The 24,757-nt window shown below is 37.4% G+C and overlaps 4 protein-coding genes across 6 annotated transcripts; all 4 read right to left on the bottom strand.

Annotated features, from left to right (window-relative positions):
- Positions 1-953: 953 nt before the first annotated feature.
- On the bottom strand, positions 954-4,177 carry LOC111610490 (zinc finger protein OZF-like). The gene is made up of 2 exons (XM_023344722.1): positions 3,366-4,177; positions 954-2,679 (listed from the first exon to the last, which is right to left on the bottom strand). The coding sequence occupies exons 1-2, from the start codon at positions 3,382-3,384 to the stop codon at positions 1,418-1,420; spliced, it is 1,281 nt and encodes a 426-aa protein (XP_023200490.1). The 5' UTR covers positions 3,385-4,177; the 3' UTR covers positions 954-1,417.
- A 4-nt stretch (positions 4,178-4,181) lies between these two features.
- Positions 4,182-15,507, bottom strand: LOC102225421 (piggyBac transposable element-derived protein 2-like). Of its 2 annotated transcripts, none has more exons than XM_023344713.1 (4): positions 15,111-15,507; positions 12,967-13,298; positions 6,112-11,053; positions 4,182-5,357 (listed from the first exon to the last, which is right to left on the bottom strand). In XM_023344713.1, exons 1-3 carry the CDS (start codon positions 15,154-15,156, stop codon positions 9,206-9,208), a joined length of 2,226 nt encoding a protein of 741 aa, XP_023200481.1. In that variant the 5' UTR covers positions 15,157-15,507; the 3' UTR covers positions 4,182-5,357; positions 6,112-9,205. The 2 variants fall into 2 exon arrangements, with proteins under 2 accessions (XP_023200481.1, XP_023200482.1); XM_023344714.1 differs by having other exon boundaries at positions 15,138-15,507.
- A 374-nt stretch (positions 15,508-15,881) lies between these two features.
- Positions 15,882-20,161, bottom strand: LOC111610489 (zinc finger protein OZF-like). Its single transcript, XM_023344718.1, has 2 exons — positions 19,885-20,161; positions 15,882-18,261 (listed from the first exon to the last, which is right to left on the bottom strand). Exons 1-2 carry the CDS (start codon positions 19,901-19,903, stop codon positions 16,865-16,867), a joined length of 1,416 nt encoding a protein of 471 aa, XP_023200486.1. The 5' UTR covers positions 19,904-20,161; the 3' UTR covers positions 15,882-16,864.
- A 982-nt stretch (positions 20,162-21,143) lies between these two features.
- Positions 21,144-24,381, bottom strand: LOC102234060 (gastrula zinc finger protein XlCGF8.2DB-like). Of its 2 annotated transcripts, none has more exons than XM_014474489.2 (3): positions 24,289-24,381; positions 24,096-24,198; positions 21,144-22,414 (listed from the first exon to the last, which is right to left on the bottom strand). In XM_014474489.2, exons 2-3 carry the CDS (start codon positions 24,112-24,114, stop codon positions 21,267-21,269), a joined length of 1,167 nt encoding a protein of 388 aa, XP_014329975.1. In that variant the 5' UTR covers positions 24,115-24,198; positions 24,289-24,381; the 3' UTR covers positions 21,144-21,266. The 2 variants fall into 2 exon arrangements, with proteins under 2 accessions (XP_014329975.1, XP_023200492.1); XM_023344724.1 differs by having other exon boundaries at positions 24,277-24,366.
- Between the last annotated feature and the right edge of the window lie 376 nt (positions 24,382-24,757).

The raw sequence follows: 24,757 nt of genomic DNA, 5'->3' as shown, positions 1-24,757 counted from the left end.
TGATGCTTTTGGCAGAAAGGATCTCTGGTAGCTGTCAGGCTTGCAGCAAATCTGAAGAAGCCTCTGACTGAATAAGAGTTTCATGACGGTCATGATGTGTCAACAGCTCCATTTCTCCACTGAGGAGACGATATTCCACAGTAGCATGTTCTGGATGACACCATCTGTTGTTGTCAAGTTGTGCTAATCCACTTTGTTTGCTTTTGTCACTTTTCTTTAAATGTCTGTCTGATTAGATGTTGAAGTTCTGATCCTTGCTCATTATGACTGATGGGAGAGACGGCTTGAACTTCCTCTTCTTCTCTCTGTGGTCCTCTGCATCCATAAAGCATCCTTTCTACTCCTCGTGAATTATTGTTTTGATAATCGTCTAATTTCATTAGATGCAGCCACATTCACATAGCACAAATTCTCAACAAATGTTATCTTAATGCATTTAAAAAGCCCAAAAGGTCCAGTTCATATCTACTTATACAGGATCAATTTTATCCAACTGTAATTTTTAAAGAAACGTCTATTGAACAAACATTATTGGATTTCTTTTCAATATATTTAAAAACCTAAAATCCTAATTAGTAAAGGCACCATGTACAAAATGTCCACAACTTTTTTAAATAGCCTGAAACTAAAGTTAGCTTTATTTAAAAAACTAAAATGATTATATACGGAGGAATCCCAAACAAAAAAAATGATGATAGTGTGGAGACATATGACGTCACAGCGCCATCTTGAGGCCAAGAGGGTGAATAATTGATCATGCAGAGATTTCTCTTAAATACATTTTCCAATAGTTTAGTAATGAAACATTTGTTATAATGATTTGTGTAGCTGATGGAACTGTTAAATTTTACACATGAACACTATAATTAGAGTTTGACTTTAGAAGCAATGTGTTAGCATTAAGTTTAAATGAATAAAAACAGAAAACAAGAACTTGTAAAAAAATCATAATGTATTTTTCTTTTAATAGATTAAATTTAAAATATACTTCAACGAGTCACAATGCAAGGCTGAGTTTATAAATTGCTTTTCTTGCTCCAGTGCAGTTGCAGCTTTTCCCCCTCTTTTCTTTCACTTCACAAAGTAACATGAAATGAGATTGCTGTTATTTTTTTAAATAAAATATTTTGTTTTGCTAATGCATACTTCACAACTTTGCCCCATTTCTCATAATTTTTACACATAAAAAAACAAATACAAAGACACTTAAATTTAGCATTTGAAAAAAAATTGCTCAGTTGTCAATGATTCACTGCATCAAGAATCTTCATTCTTTCCAGGACATAATTTTCCAGAAGCAGCAAAGAATCAGGTGGATTCATGAGAGATTAACTTTGAATCACTTCCATCCAGTCCACTGAATCAGTTTATAACATTTTGTTAGAGGAGTTTGTCTGTCCCACTGCTTCACTCCACTTCAACCACAGTCTGTGGAGCTGAGAGGTTGCTCACCTGTGTGTGTTTTTGTGTGTTTTACAAACGCACTTTTCCACATGTATGATGCCTTACAGACGGAGCAGCTGTACGGTTTTTCTCCTGTGTGACGTCTCATGTGACATGTTAGACTTAAACAGTGAGCGAAGCTCTTACCACACACTGAGCAGGTGTAAGGTTTCTCTCCAGTGTGGGTTCTTGTGTGTTCCACTAAAGTGCGTTTCCTTTTGAAAGCCGCCTTACAGACCGAGCAGCTGTAAGGTTTTTCTTCTGTATGACCTCTAATGTGAAAAGTTAGATGTGACCTACAACTAAAGCTTCGGCCGCAGACCGAGCAGCTGAAAGGCTTCTCCCCAGTGTGTGTTCTTGTGTGTTCTACTAAAGTGTTTTTACTCTTAAAACCTGCATTACACATGGAACATATGTAAGGTCTTTCTTCTGCATGTATTTTTGTGTGCTTTTGTAAATTTCCCTTAGAAGTAAAAGCTTTGCTACAGACAGGACAGCTGTAAGGCTTCTCTCCAGTGTGGATTCTTATATGTTCGATTAAATTGTTCTTCCTTTTAAAAGCTGCGTTACAGATAGGACATCTGCAAGGTCTATGCTGAGTGTGGACTTTTGTATGTTCTTTTAAATTAGCTTTGGAAGTAAAAGCTTTGGTACAAACAAAGCAGCTGAAAGGTTTTTCTTCACTGTGTGTCCTCATGTGTAGAGTCAAAGACTGTTTCCATGTAAAGGTTTTGTCACAGATAGAGCAGCTGTAGGGTTTTTCTCCAGTGTGGATTCTTTTGTGTTCTAACAAATATCGTCTGCGACTGAACGTTTTACTGCACTCAGAGCAGCGATGTAACTTTTTACCTTTCTCACAAACTGAATCTGTGTTATTAGTTCCAGACCCCAAACCATACTGAGCTTCACTGCTCTCCTCCCAGTTTCCATCACTGACATCCGTCTCTGAGGACTCTGAAGAAGAATCAGAAGTTTTATCTTCAACGTCTGATTCTAAATGTTGATCTGGTTCTGGTCCAACAAAGTCTTCGCTTTCCTCAGTTTGGTTATGATGAAGCTCTGGAAGTTGAATTTGAGGTTTCTCTTCATCATCTTCACTCTTCACAGGATTGAATAGAAACTCAGTGATGTCATCCTCCTCCTGTTCCTCTTTAATCTGTGGAGGCTTCTGGTCCTCCTGGTCTGGTCTGGGACTCCAGTTCTTCTCCTCTTTGATCACCATCAGATCCTGGACGTCTGCAAAAGACACATCTCTCTCAAAATAAATGTCATAGTAATAATGTAATGTAAAATTATATGTAAAAATGCATCAAAATGCAGGCATGAACTATTCTGATAACATGTAAAACTCGATCATCCAGGTGTTCACTTGTGACCTACAACTATTGTAAAAGATCAACAACCAGAATCACAAAGAACCAGGGTTTTATCATCACACATTGGAGATGTGATACAGCGAGCCACACGCACTACATGGAGACCGAAGATAAAACGGGCAGGAAAATTAGCTCCAATTGTTGGTGCATTGATTCTTATATCACTGCAGCTGTGCATGATGTGTACCAACAAAAAGGTGCTTGATTTTTATGTCATAAACTGATGGGTGGATAATATGACAAACTTCCAGAAAACTGTAAAACCCTGAGTTCCTTTAAATGGAGGCTGAAACATGTTTACAGTTGCCTTTCATTATCTATTTATAACACTTTCATCTTTATTCAAACCTCTCTTTACTTAGCTGTAGTTATGTCACTGTAATGTACTTATTTTTATGTTTTAATCATTTAAAGCACTTTGAGTCGTCTTGTTGCTGAAATGTTCTCCACAAATTAACATGTTTTGTCTTGTGTGGCTTTTAGTAAAATGTTAAAACGGGAACAGACGAAGGTAATCACAGTCAAACTGATAGTCCACCTACTCACCATAAACTGCTTCCTCCATCTCTGTCAGTTGTCTTCTGAGATGTTTTTTTATTTTATAAAAACACAACAGAAACGTTTCTCTCCATAATCATAACAATCAGTCTGTTCTCCATCAAACTTCCTCTGACTCGCTGTTTTCCTATCTGCTTCCAGCTAACAAGCTAAGCTAAAACTACCGGTAGGAAATTCAGATAAAACAAAAAAAGGAAAATAAAACTTTACAGTTGATGTAAAATCACCTCGGCTTTAAGGATACATTTAAATATTCTCGTAAAAACGAATGAGGTTACATTTTACACTGGAAAAGGAAACAAGATTCGTTCGCCTAGCTTCTGCTGCTAGGAGACAACTACTTCCGCTGTTCGTCGGATGATGTTGGCCTTCAGAATAAAAGCTCGATCTGAACCGCACTTGAAAGATACGCAGGAGCTGTTAGATTAAAGATACCTCTCGAAAATAACCTTTAAGGAAGTATAAAACAATCAACTTAATAAACCCACATTTCTGTCTTAAAATGTTTTCATTGTTCTAAAAATTATAAAAGAAATGAAGGTTGAAAACATTTTATGTTTATTTTTTCTATACAATGTGTTTTTTCTGTGAATTAAAGTACTGAAATAAATGAAACATGAAAAATAAACTACTGAATAAAAAAAACTAATCCACAGCAGCTTCGAATGACCCTGTATTATAAACATTTAATTTACTTTTTGGGAGCAATTATTGTCCAACTCTAAATTAATTATGTTTTTATTCTAGACCAATGTTATTATACCCAAAGTCATCAAAATTAAGACAAAAAAAGAAAGAAAGGAGTAAAAAAAAAAAAAAGTCTTCTCACAAAAAATTTATGGACTTCATTGGGTCCTTTAAAAAAAACAACAAATAATTAAGAGAAACTCAAGTTGAGCTGTTTCAATTTATAAATAGCAGTTGCCAGATTAGAGGTTTTTATCTTCCTTAACCTTCCAGGAGTGATTTTTTTAAAAAGCCATTTGCTTTCTGTCTGGGGTTAATGAAGTATTTTTGAATTGAAGAGACTCCGTTGTTGTATCGCAGTGTCATAAGGAGGATGCTCAGGGCTGACCATTATGTTCTTGATTTTACTTTAAAAATTTCCTTATACTGGGTCCAATTGAGTGAAGATTAAATTCAAACCAAGACAATCAAATCATGTCATCATATTTAGTTCCTATTACAATAAATGTTTTACAGTTACACAGCTTCTCTTCAGCTGAAGGTCCAGTGTTTTCCTGGGAGTAAAGAAACATTTTAGACAGAGAAGCTGAAAAGTGGACAGCTTATTCTTCAAATCAGTCTAGCTGAGTCTTTGACTGCAGTCCGTGCAACTGGACGGTTTTCATCCATATGAATTCTTGCATGGTTCTTGAATGTTCTTCCATATGAACGTCGCTGTACAGACGGAGCAGCTCTACGGTTTTTCTCCTGTGTGACGTCTGAGGTGACATTTTAGGCTCGTAAGGTAAGCAAAGGTCTTTCCACAGACCAAGCAGCTGTAAGGCTTGTTTCCGGTATTACCACACATTTGAGCAGATAGATGTGACCTGCATTTGACTGAGCAGCTGAAAGGCCTTTCGCTAACGTGAGTTATTGTGTGTTCTACTAAAATGTTTTTAGTTTTAAAACCTGCATTACATACAGAACATGTGCAAAGTTTTTCCTCTGCATGTATTTTTGTGTGTTTTTGTAAATAACTTTTTAAAGTAACAGCTTTGCTACAAACTGATTTTAAACATTGATCTGGTTCTGGTCCTACAAGGTCTCGGTTTTTCTCAGTTTGGCTGTGATGAAGCTCTGGGATCCAAGGTTTCTCTTCATCATCTTCACTTTTCACAGGAACTGGATTGAATTTTAACTCGGTGATGTCATTCTCCTCCTGCTCCTCTTTAATCTGTGGAGGCTTCTGGTCCTCCTGGTCTGGTTTGGGACTCCAGTTCTCCTCCTCTTTGATCCCCACCAGCTGCTGGAAGTCTACAGGAAACAAACAGAGAACCTACAGAAAATGGCTCTCATATCAAATGTAGGGCCTCAGGGTGGGGAAAAGACTATTTATGACGATGTATTGAGATGCAGACATTGAATATTCTAACTCAAAAGTTAAAACTTGATTTTTTTAATGTTCACTTGTGACATAACTTTGAGGAATAGAGAAGTTTGAACTTGTAAACATTGCTCCTGCACAGCTTGTGAGAATCATATTAAATCAGAAAATTCTTCAACATCCATGCTGCACTAATACTTCATTTTACCATGTATTTAAACTTTTATTTACTCAGTTTTTTAATGTTTTCATCATGCAAAGAACGTGGAATTGTGTTGTTGATGAAATGTGCTCCACAAATCAACTATATTCTAGTCTCTCTAAATCACTAGAACCAGAACCGGAGAAGCAACACTCAGTTTTTTATGCTCTATAAATGTGGAACAAACTTCCAGAAAACTGAAACCCTGGATTAATTTAAATCAAGGCTAACAACACAATTTGCTTCAAATGCAATTAATTGTTCTATTTATGACACTAATATGAATTTTAGTCTTTATTATTCCACTCTAATGTGCTCTTTTTTATGTTTTCATAATGTAAAGCACTTACTAACAATGATTCAGGTGTTTGTGGAACATTTTTCAGCAAATGTAATGAAATGTGCTCCACAAACACCTGAATCATTGTTAGTAAACGGTGCAGCAGAAGATAATCACCACCGAACCGAGTCCATCTACTCACCATGTGCTGGTTCCTCCATTTGTTAATCGTTTTCTCTCCGACGCTGAGACCTTCTGAGATTTTCACAAAATAAAACTAGAAACGTTTCTCTCTTTATAAATCACCAAACTTTCTCTGACTCGCTGCATTCCCGTTTCCTTCCAGCTAACAGGCTAGGCTAAACCTACGAGGAGGAAATAGATAAAACTAAAGAAAAACTTCACAACTAATATAAATTCAAGGTGGATTTAATGATGCGTTTTAATATAATCGGGAAGCCAACACAAGAAAATTGTACAAAAATAATGAAAGGAATCAAAACTCGCTGCTAGGAGACAACTACTTCCGCTATTCGTCGGGTCACGGAGGCATTCAAAATAAAAGCTTTTTTTCTTTATTTTTATTGGCGGATGGAAAGAAACATTTATTAAGCAATACCGCCACCTACTGGTACGGAATGTGGCTTAACATGTCTATTTTATGAATTTAAAGCATCTTAAAGCTACTCAGGAGCCGTATTTAAAGTTTTATTCAATAAATGAGATTGTGTGTTCCTATGAGGTTACCAATGACCCCACCATAAAATAAGTACATTTAATTTATTTAGCCATTTTCATACAAAAAGCAGAAGTCTACACAAAAAGGCAGTTAAAATCATAAAGCTATTTTTAAAATCCTTAAAACAAAGTAATACAGCAATACAAGAAAAGGAAACTAGAAAGTAAAAAATTCACAGTTTACTTAAAACCAGCCAATTGGTTTGACAAAAGTTCAAGTTGAGTTGTTTCAATTTTAAGACGGTAATTACCAGATTTACTTTGAAATCTGGATAAACATTTGTCAATAAATTATTTTCAAAAGGAAATAAGCCTTAATTTGATGGCATAAACACAAGTCAAATGTTTTGTCAAATGTGCCAAATTAATCAACATAAACATTGAATGACCTATATCTGCTGCATTTACGAACACAAATAACATCAAAGTCAAGTCATATCCGAAAAGAAAAAAAAAACTAAAAAATGTCTAAATCTAAGCTACAGATGGTCTCTATTCTCTCTACAAAGCGAACAAAAATATTTTGGAGTGGGGATGAGAGTAATTTTTAAACTTCTGTAAAAACCCTGTTCCGACTTTGTTCTTTCTATTGTATCAATAAAGATTTATTTTTTTAAATACTGTATGTGAAAAGCAACAGGGAAAACAACTTTTGCACTTGAATTAAAGATGATTCAATTTATTCCCGGAATTAGCGGACTACCGAGGAACGCAAGAACGTTGCTGCAACATAAACAATTTAAAACCACGTCGGAAGACCAACTGAAGTTTGAGGCTAGGAGACAACTACTTCCGTTATTCGTCACATTGGGCTTCAAAATAAAAGCTTGATTAGAACCGCACTTTAAGCTTACACAAGAATTGCATTTATCTATATTCAAGATGAAAGTGAAATATATATTATTTACTACGATAAAATGACAAAAATGGTCACGCACAGTGACTAAGTCAGTATTGAAAATATTAACGTGTCATATTACTCATTACAAAAACAAGGGGTTGGTTTAGTAGCACATTACCAAGTAATGCATGACTAACATCACTGCAGCTTTTCACACAAAATGAAATAGAAGTGACAAAGTAACAGGGTAATTAGACACATCACAGAAAGCGACGCCATGGAAATGAACAAAAGCAAAATTAAGATAACTACTGAATAGACTATATGTGCTGCCTTTACGACCATAAATAACACAGTGCTCAAATAACATCAGAATTTTATTTTTTAAATGTCTAAATGTAGACTACGTTATATACTCCCTGCGCTTGATCTTTTATCTTTTTCTCAGAGTTATAATCTTTCCATACCAGAGGAGACCATCATCCTGCTGATGGTCTCTGATGTCTCCTCTCTGCTCTTTCTACTGTGGCAATAAAGACTTATTTTAAAATATGTGGAAGCCAACAGTGTACAACAGAGTTTTAGACCCACTCTAAGCAAAAACAAAATTACAAAAACAAACTAGTGTGAGAAGAAATTCAGAGAATAGTTATAATGTAGCATCCAGCCAATCGTGAGGCCTGAACTGATGGTTAAATTATTTATTGAAATCATTCATCTACCAACACAAAGGCTAGAAAAGAACAAGTAATCGTTTCTCTGTCTCTTGTTATGAATAACTCATTACATTAGTAGAATTATTTCCATTAACACAGGAATCACAGATTTTTCTTTAAAAATCTCAAATTGTTCAAACTAAAATCAAAGTTACTGACATTGTTCCTTATCGACAAACAAAAATTTAGTTTCCTTTTATCCTTTTTCAGTTTTGCGGTTAACCTTTTCCGTTACCATGGCTACCTTAACAAGAACTTTTTTTTAAAAGTTCCTTTAACAACCACACCAAGAAAAAAACCTGTGAAAATTTATTTCTTTGCATTTCTTTTACCCTAAGGTGACTCACATACACAATCAATATTTTTTTCCAATTGTGGTTTTTAAAATATTGATCTCTACCAAACAGTTGAGATGTCACTTAATGGTTTAAGTACACGACATAATAAAAATACCAAGTACAGTAGATAAATTAAAATAAAATGCTAATTTATAAAGAAATAAACAACAAAAAATGTCTGGGGCATTGGATACAGTTTATTTCTGTCAAAATGCCACAAAACACTGGTTTTAATTTCAACCAAGGAAAATATTGCGTCGAACAAGGAAATATTGCATTTTTAATTTTCCCATCTTGACTGTATCTGTATTAAAGTGCAACAGCACGAAATTCTCACATTCAATCCACTTCTGATTATAGGCAACAGTGCAAAATATTCATTTTTACATTCAAAAAGGAAAAGAAAATACTGCAGAACAATAGAAACATTTGTTGCTTTTATATCTCAGCACACCTTTTCTGTTTTGGTGCAACATCATGTATTTTGGGACACAAGTCTCACGTATCTGGAGGATTGACTGAACTAGTGTTACTTGTTTTCATTTAAACTTTGAAAAAAAATGGCAAACACAGAAAAACATTACCAAACATATTAACACATCACATTTCCAAACTCATCTATGTGTTTGCAGAACAGCATTCTTTTTGTGCATTAGATGCACTTTACCTCTGGTGATAAAACTTAAAGCATTCCTGGTTTGCATTCAAACACAGGAAGACATTACATTTCTCACATTTCCACCTGGACACTCCCTTTGGACACAGATTGCATCTCCCTCGCTTTTCACAGTGAAGAGGCCAGTGTCCCACGTTGTCATAGCGCACATCTGTTTGTGGTTTTGGTCGTGATGGTCTTGGGATGTAGCCTGTCTTCTCAGGTGGTGGAGAGCTGCAAGATGGTCGGCCAACTTTGGATGCTGGCTTATTGAACTGATTCAAACTGTGGGCAACTGCGAGGCGGAACCGTTTGAGAGACATGGGTTTCTCATTCAGGAGGCTGCTGTCCCTTTTGTAGAGTAGCCAGGAATTTGCAATGCAGAGGTCCAGGATGTATCCAAACAGGGGAAAATACCATCTCCTTGACTTGGCCGGGGTCTTGTACAGGTGTACTAGCATGTCAGACAGATCGATTCCTCCCATATGCTCATTGTAGGCAGAGATGAGTGATGGGCACGGGATGGTGATCTTTGCGCGGGACTCTTTGCTCCAGCGTTTCACTGTTGAAAAGGGCATGATCCCACAGGCATTACTAAGCAAGTTGACACATTTGTTATCGAACCACTTCACTGCAAGAACCCCTTCAGCAGCCCTAAAGTCACAGGCCCCACGCCCCCTTTTAATCAGGTCTTTGTCTGTCATCAATGGAGCTCCACCAGTGCGGTTTGGTCGTACGGTGCCGATGCACTTGACACCAAGGGCAGTGTGCAGGTACTGAACCAAGTTGAAACTTGTAAAGAAGTGGTCACAAAAGACAACAGACATCTGGGGCTCTTTTATGGTTTTGCAGAGCGTTGTCACCACTTTTGCTCCCAGAGGCAGGGCCTGCTCCTCTTCACTGAGAGCAACATTGAAGAACGTGGATGCCCCTTGATAAAGCAGCAGGTCGTGGATGATGCCGGATGAACTTCCTCTACAGAATAATTTAAAGCCCCACTTGTCTGGCTTGTTGGCGATGTACTGGCGGAGGGTACCAGCTCTTGTGCCTTTATATGCTACCATGACCTCATCGACACTGTGCTTGTGAGTGGATGGTATCAGGAGACACTGCTCACGAAGCATTTCAAAAAGGGGACGGATTTTGTAAAATCTGTCCCGACTCTCACTGCACTGCTGATTATCATTGAAATGAATGTATCGCCGTAACAGCTGGAATCTCCTCCTTGGCATGATGTCAGTGATCAGGTCGAAGCGTGATTCATGGTGCCAGTAGTCCTCCAGTGACGGGAAATTGAAAACACCCATAAAAAGAAGGATCGCTAGGAAATGCTCTATCTCTTCAGGGCTAGTCTTGATTGGATCCCCCAACTCTTGAGCAGAGTACAAATTGGTGTGATGTGCGATATGTTCAATCATCTCATCAGTGAAGAGCATTTTGAAATACTGGAAGGGTGAGGGCACAGCTTCAGGGGGTTCAAATTTTGAATTAAGAACCTGGAACTCATCAATGTCTTCCTGCTTCCAGATTCTTTTTGTGCTTTTGTTGGGGCCTGGGGTGGAACTTGGGTCGGCGTTGTCATTTGGCTGCTCCAAGGGAACAGTTTTTAGAGTGCGTTTCCCTTTCCTGCTCTTTTTACGAGGTGGCTGTGTAGAAGATCTGCTTTTTGAGGGAGCCTCCTCTTCATCCAGGGATTCAAAAGAGCTGTCTCCAGTATCATCTGCTTGTGTGGGCTGATAATCAGGATCTTCTACTTGGTCATCATCGCTCAGATCACCATCAGATTCTTGAGGATTTTCTGGTACAAGGGCGAGAAGAGTGCGTGGCCTCGCACCATAGAAGGATTTAGCGTCCATCTAGTGGTGGTTGAAAAGTTAAAATTAGTTAGTAGTTGTGAAAATTATGATTTCCCCACATTTATTCTAAAATGTTACCATATTTGCTAATATCAACTCAGAAAGTCACAAAAATTATTTTGTAAGATAATGTTATAATTATTCTTAGTGTATAACATTGTAATAACACTTATTGTTTCATATTTACACCAATAGATGAAAATGACTTGATTTTATAGCAAAAAATTAAATGTTAACTACATTAGCTTAATTTGCTACATTTACCATAAAGTGACAAATCAACCGTTTGGTCAAGCATATTTTAAAAAAATGATTAGACCTTTAATTTAGCTTTTTAGGTGGTATCAAGTAACATAATTCTGTTTAGTAAGGTCTATAACACTATTATATGCCAGAAAACTATTTCTACCTTTCAAAGTTTTACCACAACCAGTCGATACTTGTGACAGATTTTTGTTTCTGACTTCCTGGTTGGAGAGGGGAAGAAGAATACTATTTAAAGAAACAGTGCCATCTAGTGGATTTCTTTAGCATATTGTACCTCAACCAAGCAGCAGAGATGGCTCAATCAGGTTAAGCTAAGTTAGGCACTCCTCATATTGAGATATAGAGACCCAAAACGTGCTAAACCATATGGTTGAGTGGGCAGTTAAATTAAGGTAAAACCTAATTTTCAATAGGAACCTGGGCAAAATTACCAAAATAAAAGCACATAACCTTAATAGTAGTTACAATGAACACTCAGTTACAACAAACTTCACTCAGCTAGCCTTTACACATATTCTTGTGTGGTTCCTGAATGTGTGTCTCCACTTGAATGTTGCCTTACAGACAGAACAGCTGTAAGGTTTCTCTCCAGTGTGGGTTCTCATGTGGTTCCTGAATGTGTGTCTCCACTTGAATGTTGCCTTACAGACAGAACAGCTGTAAGGTTTCTCTCCAGTGTGGATTCTTGTGTGCAACACTAAACTGTTTTTGAACAGAAACTCAGCTTTACAGACAGAGCAACTGTGTCGTTTTTCTCCTTTATGACGGCTCATGTGAGTAGACAGATAGGACTTACACTTGAAGCGTTGGCCACAGAGCGAGCAGCAATGAGGGGATTCGTTTGAGTGGGTTTTTGTGTGCTCTCCTAAATGCCTTTTAGTTTTGAATCCTGCATTACACACAGAACATATGTAAGGTCTTTTCTCTGTGTGCATGATTTGGTGTTTTTGTAAGTTTCCCTGAGTATTAAAAGCTCTGCTACAGATGGAGCAGCTGTAAGGTTTCTCTCCAGTGTGGTTTCTTGTGTGGCTCACTAAACCGCGTTTCCTGTAGAAAGCCGCCTTACAAACAGAACAGCTGAAAGGTTTTTCTCCAGTATGGAGTCTTGTATGTTCCACTAAACTGCTTTTCCTTGCAAAAGCCACATTACACACAGAGCAACTGAAAGGTTTCTCTCCAGTATGGGTTTTTGTGTGCTCCACTAAACTGTTTTTCCTCAGGAAAGCCACCTTACAGACAGAGCAACTGAAAGGTTTTTCTCCAGTGTGGGTCATTGTGTGCATCTCAAAACTATATTTTCTGTGGAAAGCTGCCTTACAGACAGAACAGCAATAAGGTTTTTCTTCGGAGTGACAGCTCATGTGAGCAGCTAGATTTGACCTGTACTTGAAACTTTGGCTGCAGACTGAGCAGGGGTAAGGCCTTTCCCTACTGTGTGTTATTTTGTGTTTATTTAGTTTTCCTTTTGAAAGAAAGCTTTTGTCACAGACAGAGCAACTAAATGGTTTTTCTCCAGTGTGGATCCTGTTGTGTTCTAACAAATGCTGTCTACAGATGAACGTTTTATTACACTCAGAGCAGCGATGTAATTCTTTGCCTTTCTCACAAACTGGACCTGTGTTATTGGTTCCAGAGCCCAAACCTGCCTGAGCTTCACTGCTCTCCTCCCAGTTTCCATCACTGACGTCCGTCTCTGAGGACTCTGAAGAAGAATCAGAAGTTTCATCTTCACCATCTGATTCTAATTGTTGATCTGGTTCTGGTCCAACAAAGTCTCTGTTTTCCTTGGTTTGGTTGTGATGAAGCTCTGGGAGCTGAGGTTTCTCTTCCTCATCTTCACTTTTCACAGGAACCGGATTAAATATTAACTCAGTGATCTTTTTCCCCTCCTGTTCCTCTTTAACCTGTGGAGGCTTCTGGTCCTCCTGGTCTGACTTCCACTTCTCCTCCTCTTTAATCACTATCAGCTGATGTACATCTGCAAGAAACAAAAAAACAGACAAGTTATAGGAAATGGCTCTTATATAAATTATTATATTAACATATGGCTTAAGGGTGGAGCAAGAAACATATTTAAAGATGCTTAAATAGGCAGACATGGACTATTCTAATTTGATTAACAAGATGTAAAGCTAAATTATCCTGATGTTCCCTGGTGACAATATTCAGGGGAACACAGAAGGTCGAACTCTATGTGAATGAAGCACCAGAGAAGTTTCATGTGAGCATCAGATGCCATGAGATAATCACTTCAACAAAACAATTTGCTGCTAACTGAAAGATATCTGCATTTGTTTCCACAGCAGGAGAGCAGCCTGGAGCTGAGAAGAAGATTGTAGCTGCAGCTGGTATTCCTGCCAGCGCCACTATTAGGAAAATCTCCTGTAGCTTCACTAAGCTTCCCTAAAATTCCCTAACTGAACTACTATGCTGTGTCTGGGCAGGGGTAAATTAGGCTGCGGTAAACAATTTAAGTGTTTATTGTGCATTTTATTGAGCTTTTGCATTGTTGATGTTTAAAACTGTTCCAAATGAAGCTCATGCTATTAATGATTCAAACTCCATTCCAATAAGTCGTTTAATCAGCAATACTTTGGTTACATGAGCTCTTTCCTTCACCGTCTTACCACTAAGCAACCTAAAATATTCCTAAAAACAAGCTAAGTGTCTTGTTTTCTCAATGGCTAAACACTAATGAAGCTAAGGTAGCTATTGAAGCTACAGCTAGCTCAGTGAACACGCATTCTGAAATAGCTTCACTCTCTTCATGCCATGATAAACCATAGTGAACCACTGGCACTCAAGCAGTGCCAGTGGTAATATTAACTTTGCAGATGATACACAGCTCTATATCATGACTTATAAATCACTGAAGCGTGGGTATGGAATAACTTTTCTCATCTATGCAGAAACAAAATGTTGTCCTTGTGACAATGACAATAAAGATTTATCTTATCTATCTAAATGGAAGTAATTATATTTGGATCTAAAGAGGGACGACCAAGAGTCAACCTGCAGCTTTAAGGTCTGACATCTGGGTGTAACGATGGACCTGAACTTTGAGAAAAGCATGAAGACAATTACAAAGTCAGCCTGAAGAACATTTCTAAGATTTAAAGACTAATATAAAAATGAGATCTAGAGAAACTCATCCATGTATTTGTCTTTAGTCGCATTAAATGCTACCACAGCGTTTTCACAGATCTAATGTCAGACAGCTGGAGCTCATCCAGAGCGCTGCTGCTGTTGTTCTGACTAAAACCAGAAAGATAGAGCACATCACCCCAGTTCTACACTGGCTCCCTCTAGCTCAGAGAATAGACTTTAAAATACGTTTGCTAGTGTATAAAACACAGAATAGGTTAGCACTAAAATACATTAAATATCTGCTGATGTTGTCGTAGCAACCTTCCAAGACCTCTCAGGTCTTCTGGTTCTGCTTTGCATCCCCAGAACCAGAAACAAACATGGAGAAGCAGCATTCAGCTTCTATTATGGAACAAGCATACAAAAATGTAAGACTAATGAAACCCTGAGCTTCTTTTAAACTTAGGCTAAAAACCTATTTGTTTTCAGTTGTTTTCGACTGATTTATTTAACACTCGTACTTAATTTTAGTATGTGTTACATATTTTCTTTGCTTTCCTTTTTAACGCCACTCCTTTTTATGTTTTCATCATTTAAATCTCTTTAAATTGTCTTGTAGTTGAAATATGCTCCACAAATAGATGCCCTGTCTGTATCGTTGTTAGTAAAATGTTAACGAACGGAAGTAGCAGAAGATAATCACCATCAATCTGCAAGGCCCTCTGCTCACCATATGCTGCTTCCTCCATCTTTGCTAGTTATCTTCTTCCCAACGTCGAGATCGTCTGAGGTTTTCACAAAATCACAACAGGATCTTTTCTGTCCTTAAACGTCAGAAACAGCCTGTTCTCCATGAAACCGCCTCTGACTCCGTTTCCTATTTCCGTCTAGCTAACAGGCTTAGCTGTCGGGGGAAAAAGAAAAGTAAGAATAATGTAAAAAATAAAAATAAACAAAAGTCAAAAATAAAACTGTCAAACACAATTTAAAGAAAACCCCGTGGCTCCGCTGAAAAACCGATAGAATAGGCACATTGGAAGGACAAAGGGAAACAAAACTTTGTTCGCTTAGCTTTTGCTGCTACCAGAGAACTACTTCCGCTATTCGTCGGGTCACATTGGCCTTCAAAATAAAAGCTCGACTTGAGCGGGACTTTAAAGCTACAAAGGAAAAGCATGTAATTATATTCAATACATTTTAATATGCGTCGCCATGAGGCAAATTTTTTTTAGATTAAAAGTATTGTTTTTTAATGCTCTGATTTAATATATTCATCTTAAATACCATGTTTTAATGAGCTGTAAGTAAAAAATAATTTTAAAAAATTACATTAACAACAGCTTGAAAACATTAAGTCATCTATGCAATGTGTTTCATTCTGTGAGGCTAGTCAAGTAAACTTCTTAGTAATATTCAAAGTACTAAGTGACCAATGACAACACAATAAAGTAGGCAAATTTAATTTATTTAGCAATTCCCGTACATAAGTAGGCTACCTACAGCCTAACAAGGATGTTTTAGGACTGTGTAAGAAAACCAGAGTACCCAGAGAGAACCCACACAGACAGGGAGATCTAAACACCTGGATTCAAATCAAGGTACCAACAACCCCAACATGAAGTAAGCATTTAATTTATTCAGCCCTTTTCTTACAGAAGCAGAAGTTGACACAGAATGTAAATACTTTAATTTAAAAACTTACTAAACTAGCCACACTCGATTAAACTAAGTTAAAAATGAAATAATGGTGAAAAGTAAAACTACTAAAATGTAAAACAAAATTATACAAGTAAAAGTAGAGGCAATTAAATCTGCTGCACAGTGCAGCGGATACTGACGCAGCGTGACATCGACTCATCTTCCCTCTATAATTCAAAGATTTCTTTAGCATAATTATAAATAAGGCTGTAATCCATACAGTGGATGCACAGACAGTAGACAGTATATTTATTATATCCAGGGCAGACCTCCCTTCGCCAGCGAAGTAGAAGAGGAAGCTGCACATAGTCTTCCTGATGTCGGCGGGATGCTAAACAGAACCACTGTGAGATTAATAGTTCTTATACAGGTTTTTGTTTCCTGTAGTCCAGTCCTTGATGGCTGGAGGGCCAAAAACATCTGTTGTTGTGTAACAGTCTCATGAAGAGCATGCTGTGGGTTGTCTGTAATTTTCTTGTTTTTATAAAGAATCCTTCTTGAACGGGGTCTGATTGGGTCAAGATTCAATTCAAACCAATCAACTTTATCCCGAGACAATAGTGTAATATTTAGTTCCATAAACAACATATGATGTTACTACAGTTACATTATGCAGCTTCTCTTTAGCTTAAGTTCCAGTGTTGTCCTGTGAGGTTTATTTCCTTTAAAGAGATGTTGAGACAGATGAGCTTAAATGTGAACACTTCATTCTCCAAATCCAATATCAAAGACTGGCTGAAGCTTTAACCTCAGTCTGTGTTACTGATCTGTGTGCAGTCTTACATGATTCTTGAATGTGTTTTTCCACTTGAATGTTTTCTTACAAACAGAGCAGCTGTAAGGTTTCTCCCCAGTATGAACTCTTTCATGCTGCACTAACGTGTGTTTCCTCAGGAAAACAGCCATGCAGACAGAGCAGCTGTAAGGTTTCTCTCCAGTGTGGGTTCTTGTGTGTTCCTTTAAATTGCGTTTTCTCATGAAAGCCATCTTACAGACAGTGCAACTGTAAGGTCTTACACCAGTATGACCGACCATGTGAGAGGATAAATAGGACCTGCACTTGAAGCTTCGGCCGCAGACTGAGCAGCTGAAAGGCCGTTCCCCAGAGTGGATCCTTGTGTGTTCCACTAAATTTTTTTTAGTTTTGAAACCTGCTTTACACACAGAACATATGTAAGATCGTTCCTCTGCATGTATGATTTTGTGTTTTTGTAAGCATCCCCGAGAGATAAAAGTTTTGCTGCAGACGGAGCAGCTGAAAGATTTTTCTTCACTGTGCGTCTTCATGTGGTGCGTCAAAGATATTTTCCTTCTAAAACTTCTGTCGCAGATGGAGCAACTGAAAGGTTTTTTTCCAGAATGTGCCATTGTGTGGTTCACTAAGCGTTGTCTTGTTGGGAAAGCCTCCTTACAAACAGAGCAGCTGTAAGGTTTTTCCCCAGTGTGGATTCTGGTATGTTCCACTAAACTTTGTCTTCTTTGGAAAGCTGCCTTACAAACAGAACAGCTGTAAGGTTTTTCTCCAGTATGACCAATCATGTGGGAAGACAGATGTGACTTATACTTGAAACTTTGGCTGCAGACCGAGCAGCTGAAAGGCCTTTCGCTTGAGTGTGTTATAGTGTGTCTTTTCAGGGTTTTTTTTAAACTAAAGCTTTTGTCACAGATGGAGCAACTAAACGGTTTTTCTCCAGTGTGGGTTCTGTTGTGTTCTATCAAATATTGTCTACAGCTGTATGTTTTATTACACTCAGAGCAGCGATGTAACTTTTTACCTTTCTCACAAACTAGATCTGTGTTATTGGATCCAGATCCCAAACCTGACTGAGCTTCACTGCTCTCCTCCCAGTTTCCATCACTGACATCCATCTCTGAGGACTCTGAACAAGAATCAAAAGTTTCTTCTTCTGACTGTAAATATTGATCTGGTTCTGGATCCACAGTGTCTTCATAATCCTTGGTTTGGCTGTGATGAAGCTCTGGCAGCCGAGGTTTCTCTTCATCATCTTCACTTTTCGCAGGAACTGGATTGAATATTAACTTAACGATCTCCTTCTCCTCCTGTTCCTCTTTAATCTGTGGAGGCTTCTGGTCCTCCTGATCCAGGATGGGACTCAATGTCTCCTCCTTCTTTATCACCAGCAGCTGCTGAACGTCTGCAGGAAACACAAGAACAGAATGTCACAGTAATGTAGGGCGATGGTCACCAACTTTTTTGTAGCCTGAAATTCCTGAACTTGAAATTTTAAATTAATGGCACATGTCATTAACATATTTGATCACACTTTATTTACATCTTCATTATTATTTAGATTTTTCACAGCTTCTTGCATTGCTAGTCATTGAACCACATCATCTACTTGATACTTGATTCACTGACTGCTTGTATAAAGTTGTTTGTTTTGAGGCTGTGACTTTGTGGGTCTTTTGCATCATTTCCTGATGGAATATCCGGATGTGTTGGTGTTTCAGACTCTAGATTTGATCAAATTTTTCCATACCGAGTTATTCTAATGGATAAACACCTTATAAAATATATTGTCTACTGTCACACATTACCTTTTGGGAAATATTTGTGTTTCACAGTTTTTCTTGTTGTGGTACAGGCTCGCTAGCTTAGTTAGCTTAGCATCAAAACCAGCAGGTAGCCAAGGCTTCTTTACCAGCGTATAGCCAACAAGAACAGACCCAGAAAGCAAAAGATGTTAATTTAATGTTGAATTATGGTCAAAAATTTTGATTTTCAGTTAAGGTCGATTGCTGACGGTGGATCAACCATCAATCACCTAATTCTAGACAATTAACTGATGTTGGAAAGATGTCGTTGAATCAATGTGGTTTGTGGTCGAATTCTAATGATTGAAATTTAATTAAAACCACTTGTTTGTTTGTTTGTTTGTATCGTCCACACGGCCGTTACTCTCAATTTTTAGATCACATCTCAGATTTTTTTTTTTAAATGTACTTAGTGTTAAATACTGATAAGGTCAATATTCGGTGAGATTTTAACATTTCCGTTTTACAGTTCTGTTCGAGTATTCAAAGTGATTGCCTAAATATTAATGCAATCTTAGACTCAATTGCCTTTATTAAAAGTGTCTATAGCCCTAACTACTAATGTAGTCATACTTATACCTTGTGCTTATATAGCTTTGTGTGAAAAAAATAACAGTACCTCCCCAAAACACTGTATTTTCTGACAATTAAAAACATTGAGCTTGTTTTAACGGAGTAAACCAAACTTGAGAAAAATTTTCACTACAGATCTTTAAAAGGCAACGTTGAAACAACCTTTATGGAGTATATTCCATGTTTAATTTCCTCAGAGAAACACAGCAGAGGGCAGCAATTTAACAAACTGATCCCTTCACAAACTTATGCTCTTGCTCATAGTATTACTTCCTCACTGCCATAGGACATTGTGGCCCCCTTAAAAAACAGAAGGTGATTATCGACAGAAGATTTGCTCCTCTGATCTGGAGAAAACTTACAGAAAATTGCAAAACTGCTGAAACACTGAGTTAATTTAAATCAAGTTGTTGTTTTTTTTAGTATTCTATTTATAATATTGATGCTTAATTTTAGTCTGTATTCTAACTTCTCTTTAGTTCCCTTTATTACGCCACTGTAATGTGCTCTTATGTTTTCATCATTAAAGAAATTTGAATTGTCTTACTTATGAAATGTGCTTCACAAACTAATATCCCTCCCCTGTCTGGTTGCTAGTTAAATATTAAAGAACAGATAATCACAATAAAACTGAGAGTCTGTCTTCTCACCATGTGCTGGATCCTCCATCTCTGGTAGTTGTCTTCTCTTTAACGCTGAGACCTTCTGCGGTTTTTATAAAATAAAAACATAAACGCGTCTCTCCTCAGACATCAGAACCAGTCGGTTCTACATCAACCCGACTCTGACTCGCTGTTTTCCTGCCTGATTCTGGCTAACGAGCTAAGCTAAAACTAACGGGAGGAAATCCAGTAACAAAATACTCAGAGAGACGACTGAACGGAGACATGTTAGCTTCAAAAATGAACTAAACTTTGTGTTCGCCTAGCTTTTGCTGCTAGGCGACAACTACTTCCGCTATTCGTCGGGTCACATTGAATTTCAAAATAAAAGCTCGATCTTAACCGCTCATTAAAGCTAAACTGTAGCAGCAGTTACATTTGTACTCAGTAAATTAAAATATGCATTCAGATGATGCTCATTTGTTAGATATTTTTTGGAAATAACCTTTAAGCAAGAATAAAACATTTTTTTATTCAGCCCACATTTCTGCTCTAAAATGTTTTTATTGGTCTGGTGAAATAATCTCATCTTAAATTTTGGATTAGCTGTAAACTGTAAGAAATAAAGGCTTGAAAAGAAATCTGTCTTAAATTCATCTATGTAATGAATTTAAAGTCAATCATTTGAATTTCTCTCTTAAACCGCAACCCACTTCCACCATTATTATTATTATAGTCAGTTCTGATTACAGACGCTAATGTGATTCATTCTTTGAATTAAGTTACTCAAACACACTTCAGAAATATTCTAATTTACTGAATGTGTGTTGATGCAACTAATAAACCAATATATGTAAATGAGAGGAATCAGCATCATCAAAACCAGCAGGCAGTTTCTTTTTAAAATTAACAGCGCAAATTTTAAGCTGTTACCAGAGAACATATTTCTATTTCATTGTGACAGAATGTCTGTTTTCTCATCCTGGTGACAAATATTTTGCTCAGGATTCACCCATCCTTTTTCTGTTACCCCTGACATACGGGGGCCTCCAGTCACTCCAGTGGAAACTGGAAGAGAAGTTCACTCTGGAGAGGTTAGCAGATCATTACAGCACAGCAAACACAAAAACTTTCTACTAAGGGCAACTTAAAGAAATCAATTAACCTAACGTGAATGTTTTTGGACTGTTAGAGGGAACCGTAGTACTGTACTCAGAGAGAACCCACACAGACAGGAAGAACATGCAAAATAAACATCTCGCCAGGTTTCAAAACCAGGAGCAAATTTACTTTATTTAGAAGTTTTTATACATAGAGCAGAAATACAAAAAAAATGTCAGAAAGAATGTGTCTGAAAATACATAACATTGCCCTTTTAAAGTAATTGTGAAACTGGCTGAAGATTTGACCACAGTCTGTACAATTGGTAGTTATTCATCCTTATGGTATCTTGAGTGTTTCTTTAATGTGTTTCTCCACTTGAACTTCTTCTTACAGACCGAACAGCTGAAAGGTTTCTCTCCAGAATGGATTCTTGTGTGTTCTACTAAAGTGTGTTTCTTCAAGAAAGCTCTCTTACAAACAGAGCAGATGTAAGGTTTCTCATCACCATGGATTCGTTTATGTTCCATTAAACCACGTCTCCTCTTGAAAGCTGCCTCACAGACAGAGCAGGTGTGAGGTTTTTCTTCAGAATGACTTTTCATGTGAGCAGTTAGATATGACGTACGGCGGAAGCTTCGGCTGCAGAGCGAACAGCTGAACGGTTTCTCCTCTTTGTGGATTTTTGTGTGTCCTCGTAATGCGTTTTTACTTTTAAAATCTGCACTACAGACAGAACATGTGTAAGGTCTTTTCTTTGTGTGAATTATCATGTGTTGTTTTAAGTTTCCCTCAAAAGCAAATGTTTTGCTACAGATGGAGCAGCTGTGGGGTTTCTCTCCAGTGTGGATTATCAAATGTTGTCTTAAATTGTTCTTCCTTTTAAAAGCTGCATTACAGATAGAACATTTGAAAGGTCTATCCTGAGAGTGAACTTTTGTGTGATCTATTAAATTAGTTTTTGAAGGAAAAGATTTGTTACAAACTGAGCAGTGGTAAAGATTGTCTCCAGTATGGATTCTTCTGTGTTCTAACAAATTGCCTCTGTGGACAAATATTTTCCTACACTGAGAGCAGTGGTATAACTTTTTACCTTTCTCACAAACTGGATCTGTGTTATTGGTTCCAGACCCCAAACCTGACTGAGCTTCACTGCTCTTGTCCCAGTTTCCATCACTGATGTCCGTCTCAGAGGTCTCTGACGAAGAATCAGAAGTATCTTCAGTACCGGATTCTAAATTTTGATCTGGTTTTGGTCCAACAAGTTTTCTGTTTTCCTTGGTTTGGCTGTGATGAAGCTCTGGAAGCTGAGGTTTCTCTTCATCATCTTCACTTTTCACAGGAAATGGATTGAATATAAACTTGGTGATCTCACTCTCCTCCTGTTCTTCTTTAATCTGTGGAGGTTTCTGGTCCTCCTGGTCTGGTCTCGGACTCCACTTCTCCTCCTTTTTGATCTCCAACAACTGCTGGGCGTCTGCAGGAAACACAAAGTCAGTGTTTGTGAAACTGGCAGTGTCACACGCTGTGTTTCCATTACTCATATAATTTATCAGGTTAAATTTGGTTAATGGAAAAACTCCAATTTCAAAAAAGCTAATTTTTCAATCAAATGTCTTTCTTTTTTTTTGGATGAGATGATTATTTTGCTAAACTGCAATGGAAACACTTTACGTCACACGATCAACAACTGAATGTTGCCACTGGCACAAACCACAGAGAAGATAACAGGAAGTAGATGAAGGATTATGACACAGGATGTTTTTTAATCAGATCATGTGAAGAAACTTGTTCACGTCTGATTTTAAATTGCGTTTCTTATTTAACGGAAACACAGCTGTTGTGAAATGGGGTTTTTTTTCACATCAGCGAAACATTAAAGTTTTGCATGTAATTATTCTACTGCTAATTCCCAAATTCTTCACATTTTTTCCATCTAATTTAAATGCTTTGTGTGTTCCCTACTCTTTTTTCACAATGGTGCTGACTTACTTCTGGACAGGTCTGGTTTCATTGTCATTATCTGTTAGGAGACTAAGTGAACACCACGCTACTGTTGCTTACAGGACTTTGAGAAAAACTATAAGAAAGTTTTTCTCAAACTTTCTTTGATTCTGATGTGAGTTTCTTTTTTGAGTTAAGCTTTACAGTAACTTCCTACAGTTTGAACTGTCAATTGATTTTGGTATTTATTGCTAATCAAAGTGTTTTGAGGTCACAGACATCCTTAGTGTATGTATACAAATCTGCTCTGAAGTCTTAAGGAAACTTATAAATAAATGTTAATATTTATCTAACACATTGATACCTTTAAGTAGCTTGAATATGACACTAAATTAAAATTCACTTAAAGCTACAGCATGTAACTTTCTCAAGAAATATTTTTTACATACTTGATCAAATTCTCATCATGTCAGTAAAGTTTACTTTATAAGACAGATAATCTGTGAAAAAATTTAGCTTCTCTGGCTTTCCAAGAGGAGGGTCTTTGCGCTGTCAATCATCCTCATGCACACTTGCTCCCTGCTATGCTGCAGCTGATTCACAACAACTGATTCTGCCATGACTGTTCAGGCTAGTTAGCATGGCCACCGATGAAGGTGGATAAACTTGTAGTTTTTCTGGAACCGTAAGTTGTTTCTCTGCCATTAGTACATTTAGTAGTGCATATATGAGGATGATTGACAGCGCTAAGACCCTCCTACTGGCTCTGGTTCCTTGTTTTGACGGAGAGCGGTGCATTTCTTCAGATGGCAATCGTAGCACTGGGGGCAGGAAGAGATGGATCATTTCACAGATTATCTGTCTCATGACAACATGCTGACAGTTTAAACAAATATGTACTAAACATATTTTTTTAAGTTACATGCAGCTTTAAGGGCTAAACACAGTGGGCCTGACTTACATTAATAACTATTGTTTATTTATTAAGTCATTATGATACAAATGTAAATTTTAGACTTTGTTGAAACTTTCCTTTCCTTTAGTATGCCACTGCATTTTTTAATGTTTTCATCACGTAGAGTACTTTGAGTGGTCTTGTTGCTGAAATGTGCTCAACAAATCAACTTGCTTTGCCCTGCATCGTTGTTGGTTGCGTTTTTAAAAACGTTGAAACAGAAGATAATGACCGTCAAACCGAGAGTCCATCTACTCACTGTGTACCGGTTCCGCCATCTCTGAGTTTCTTTCCTCCAACGCTGAAGTCTTGAACTCGCTGCTTTCCAGTCGGCATCCAGCTAACAGGCTAAGCTAACACACCTGGGAGGAAATTAAGGAAAAACTTGAGTAAAACAGAACTTCATAATTAACGTTAAATCTCAATGGCTTTAAGGATACATATATAAATACCCGGAAAGCTGACTGAACACGAACATTTCACACTGAATAAGGAAACGAAAGTTTTTGTCCACCTATCGTTTGCTGCTAGTAGACAACTACTTCCGCTACTCATCGGATATTAGCCTCCAGAATAAAAGTTCATTTTGAGCCGCAATTTTTTAGCTACGTAGGAGTTGCATCCACAGTGATATAAATTAGAATATGCGTTCCTATCCGACTCATTTCTTAGATTAGAGTTACTTTTTGAAAATAACAGCCTTTAAGCAAGTGCTAAACATAGTTTTTATTAAGTCTACATTTCTGTATTGAAATGTTTTTCAGTGTAATGTAAATATTCTCATTTTAAATATTGCTTTCATGAGCTTCAAGCAAAAATCAGTATAAATAACAGAATATAGAGAGAAAATAACCTGCCATGAATGCTTCTGGACTGTGGGAGGAAACCAGAGTACCCAGAGAGAACCAGACAGGGAGAACT

Source organism: Xiphophorus maculatus, chromosome 13, assembly GCF_002775205.1.
Source record: "Xiphophorus maculatus strain JP 163 A chromosome 13, X_maculatus-5.0-male, whole genome shotgun sequence".
NCBI classification, from domain to species: Eukaryota; Metazoa; Chordata; class Actinopteri; order Cyprinodontiformes; family Poeciliidae; genus Xiphophorus; species Xiphophorus maculatus.
The sequence above is the reverse complement of the archived record's forward strand: the minus strand, read 5'-3'. Positions and strand labels throughout refer to the sequence as shown.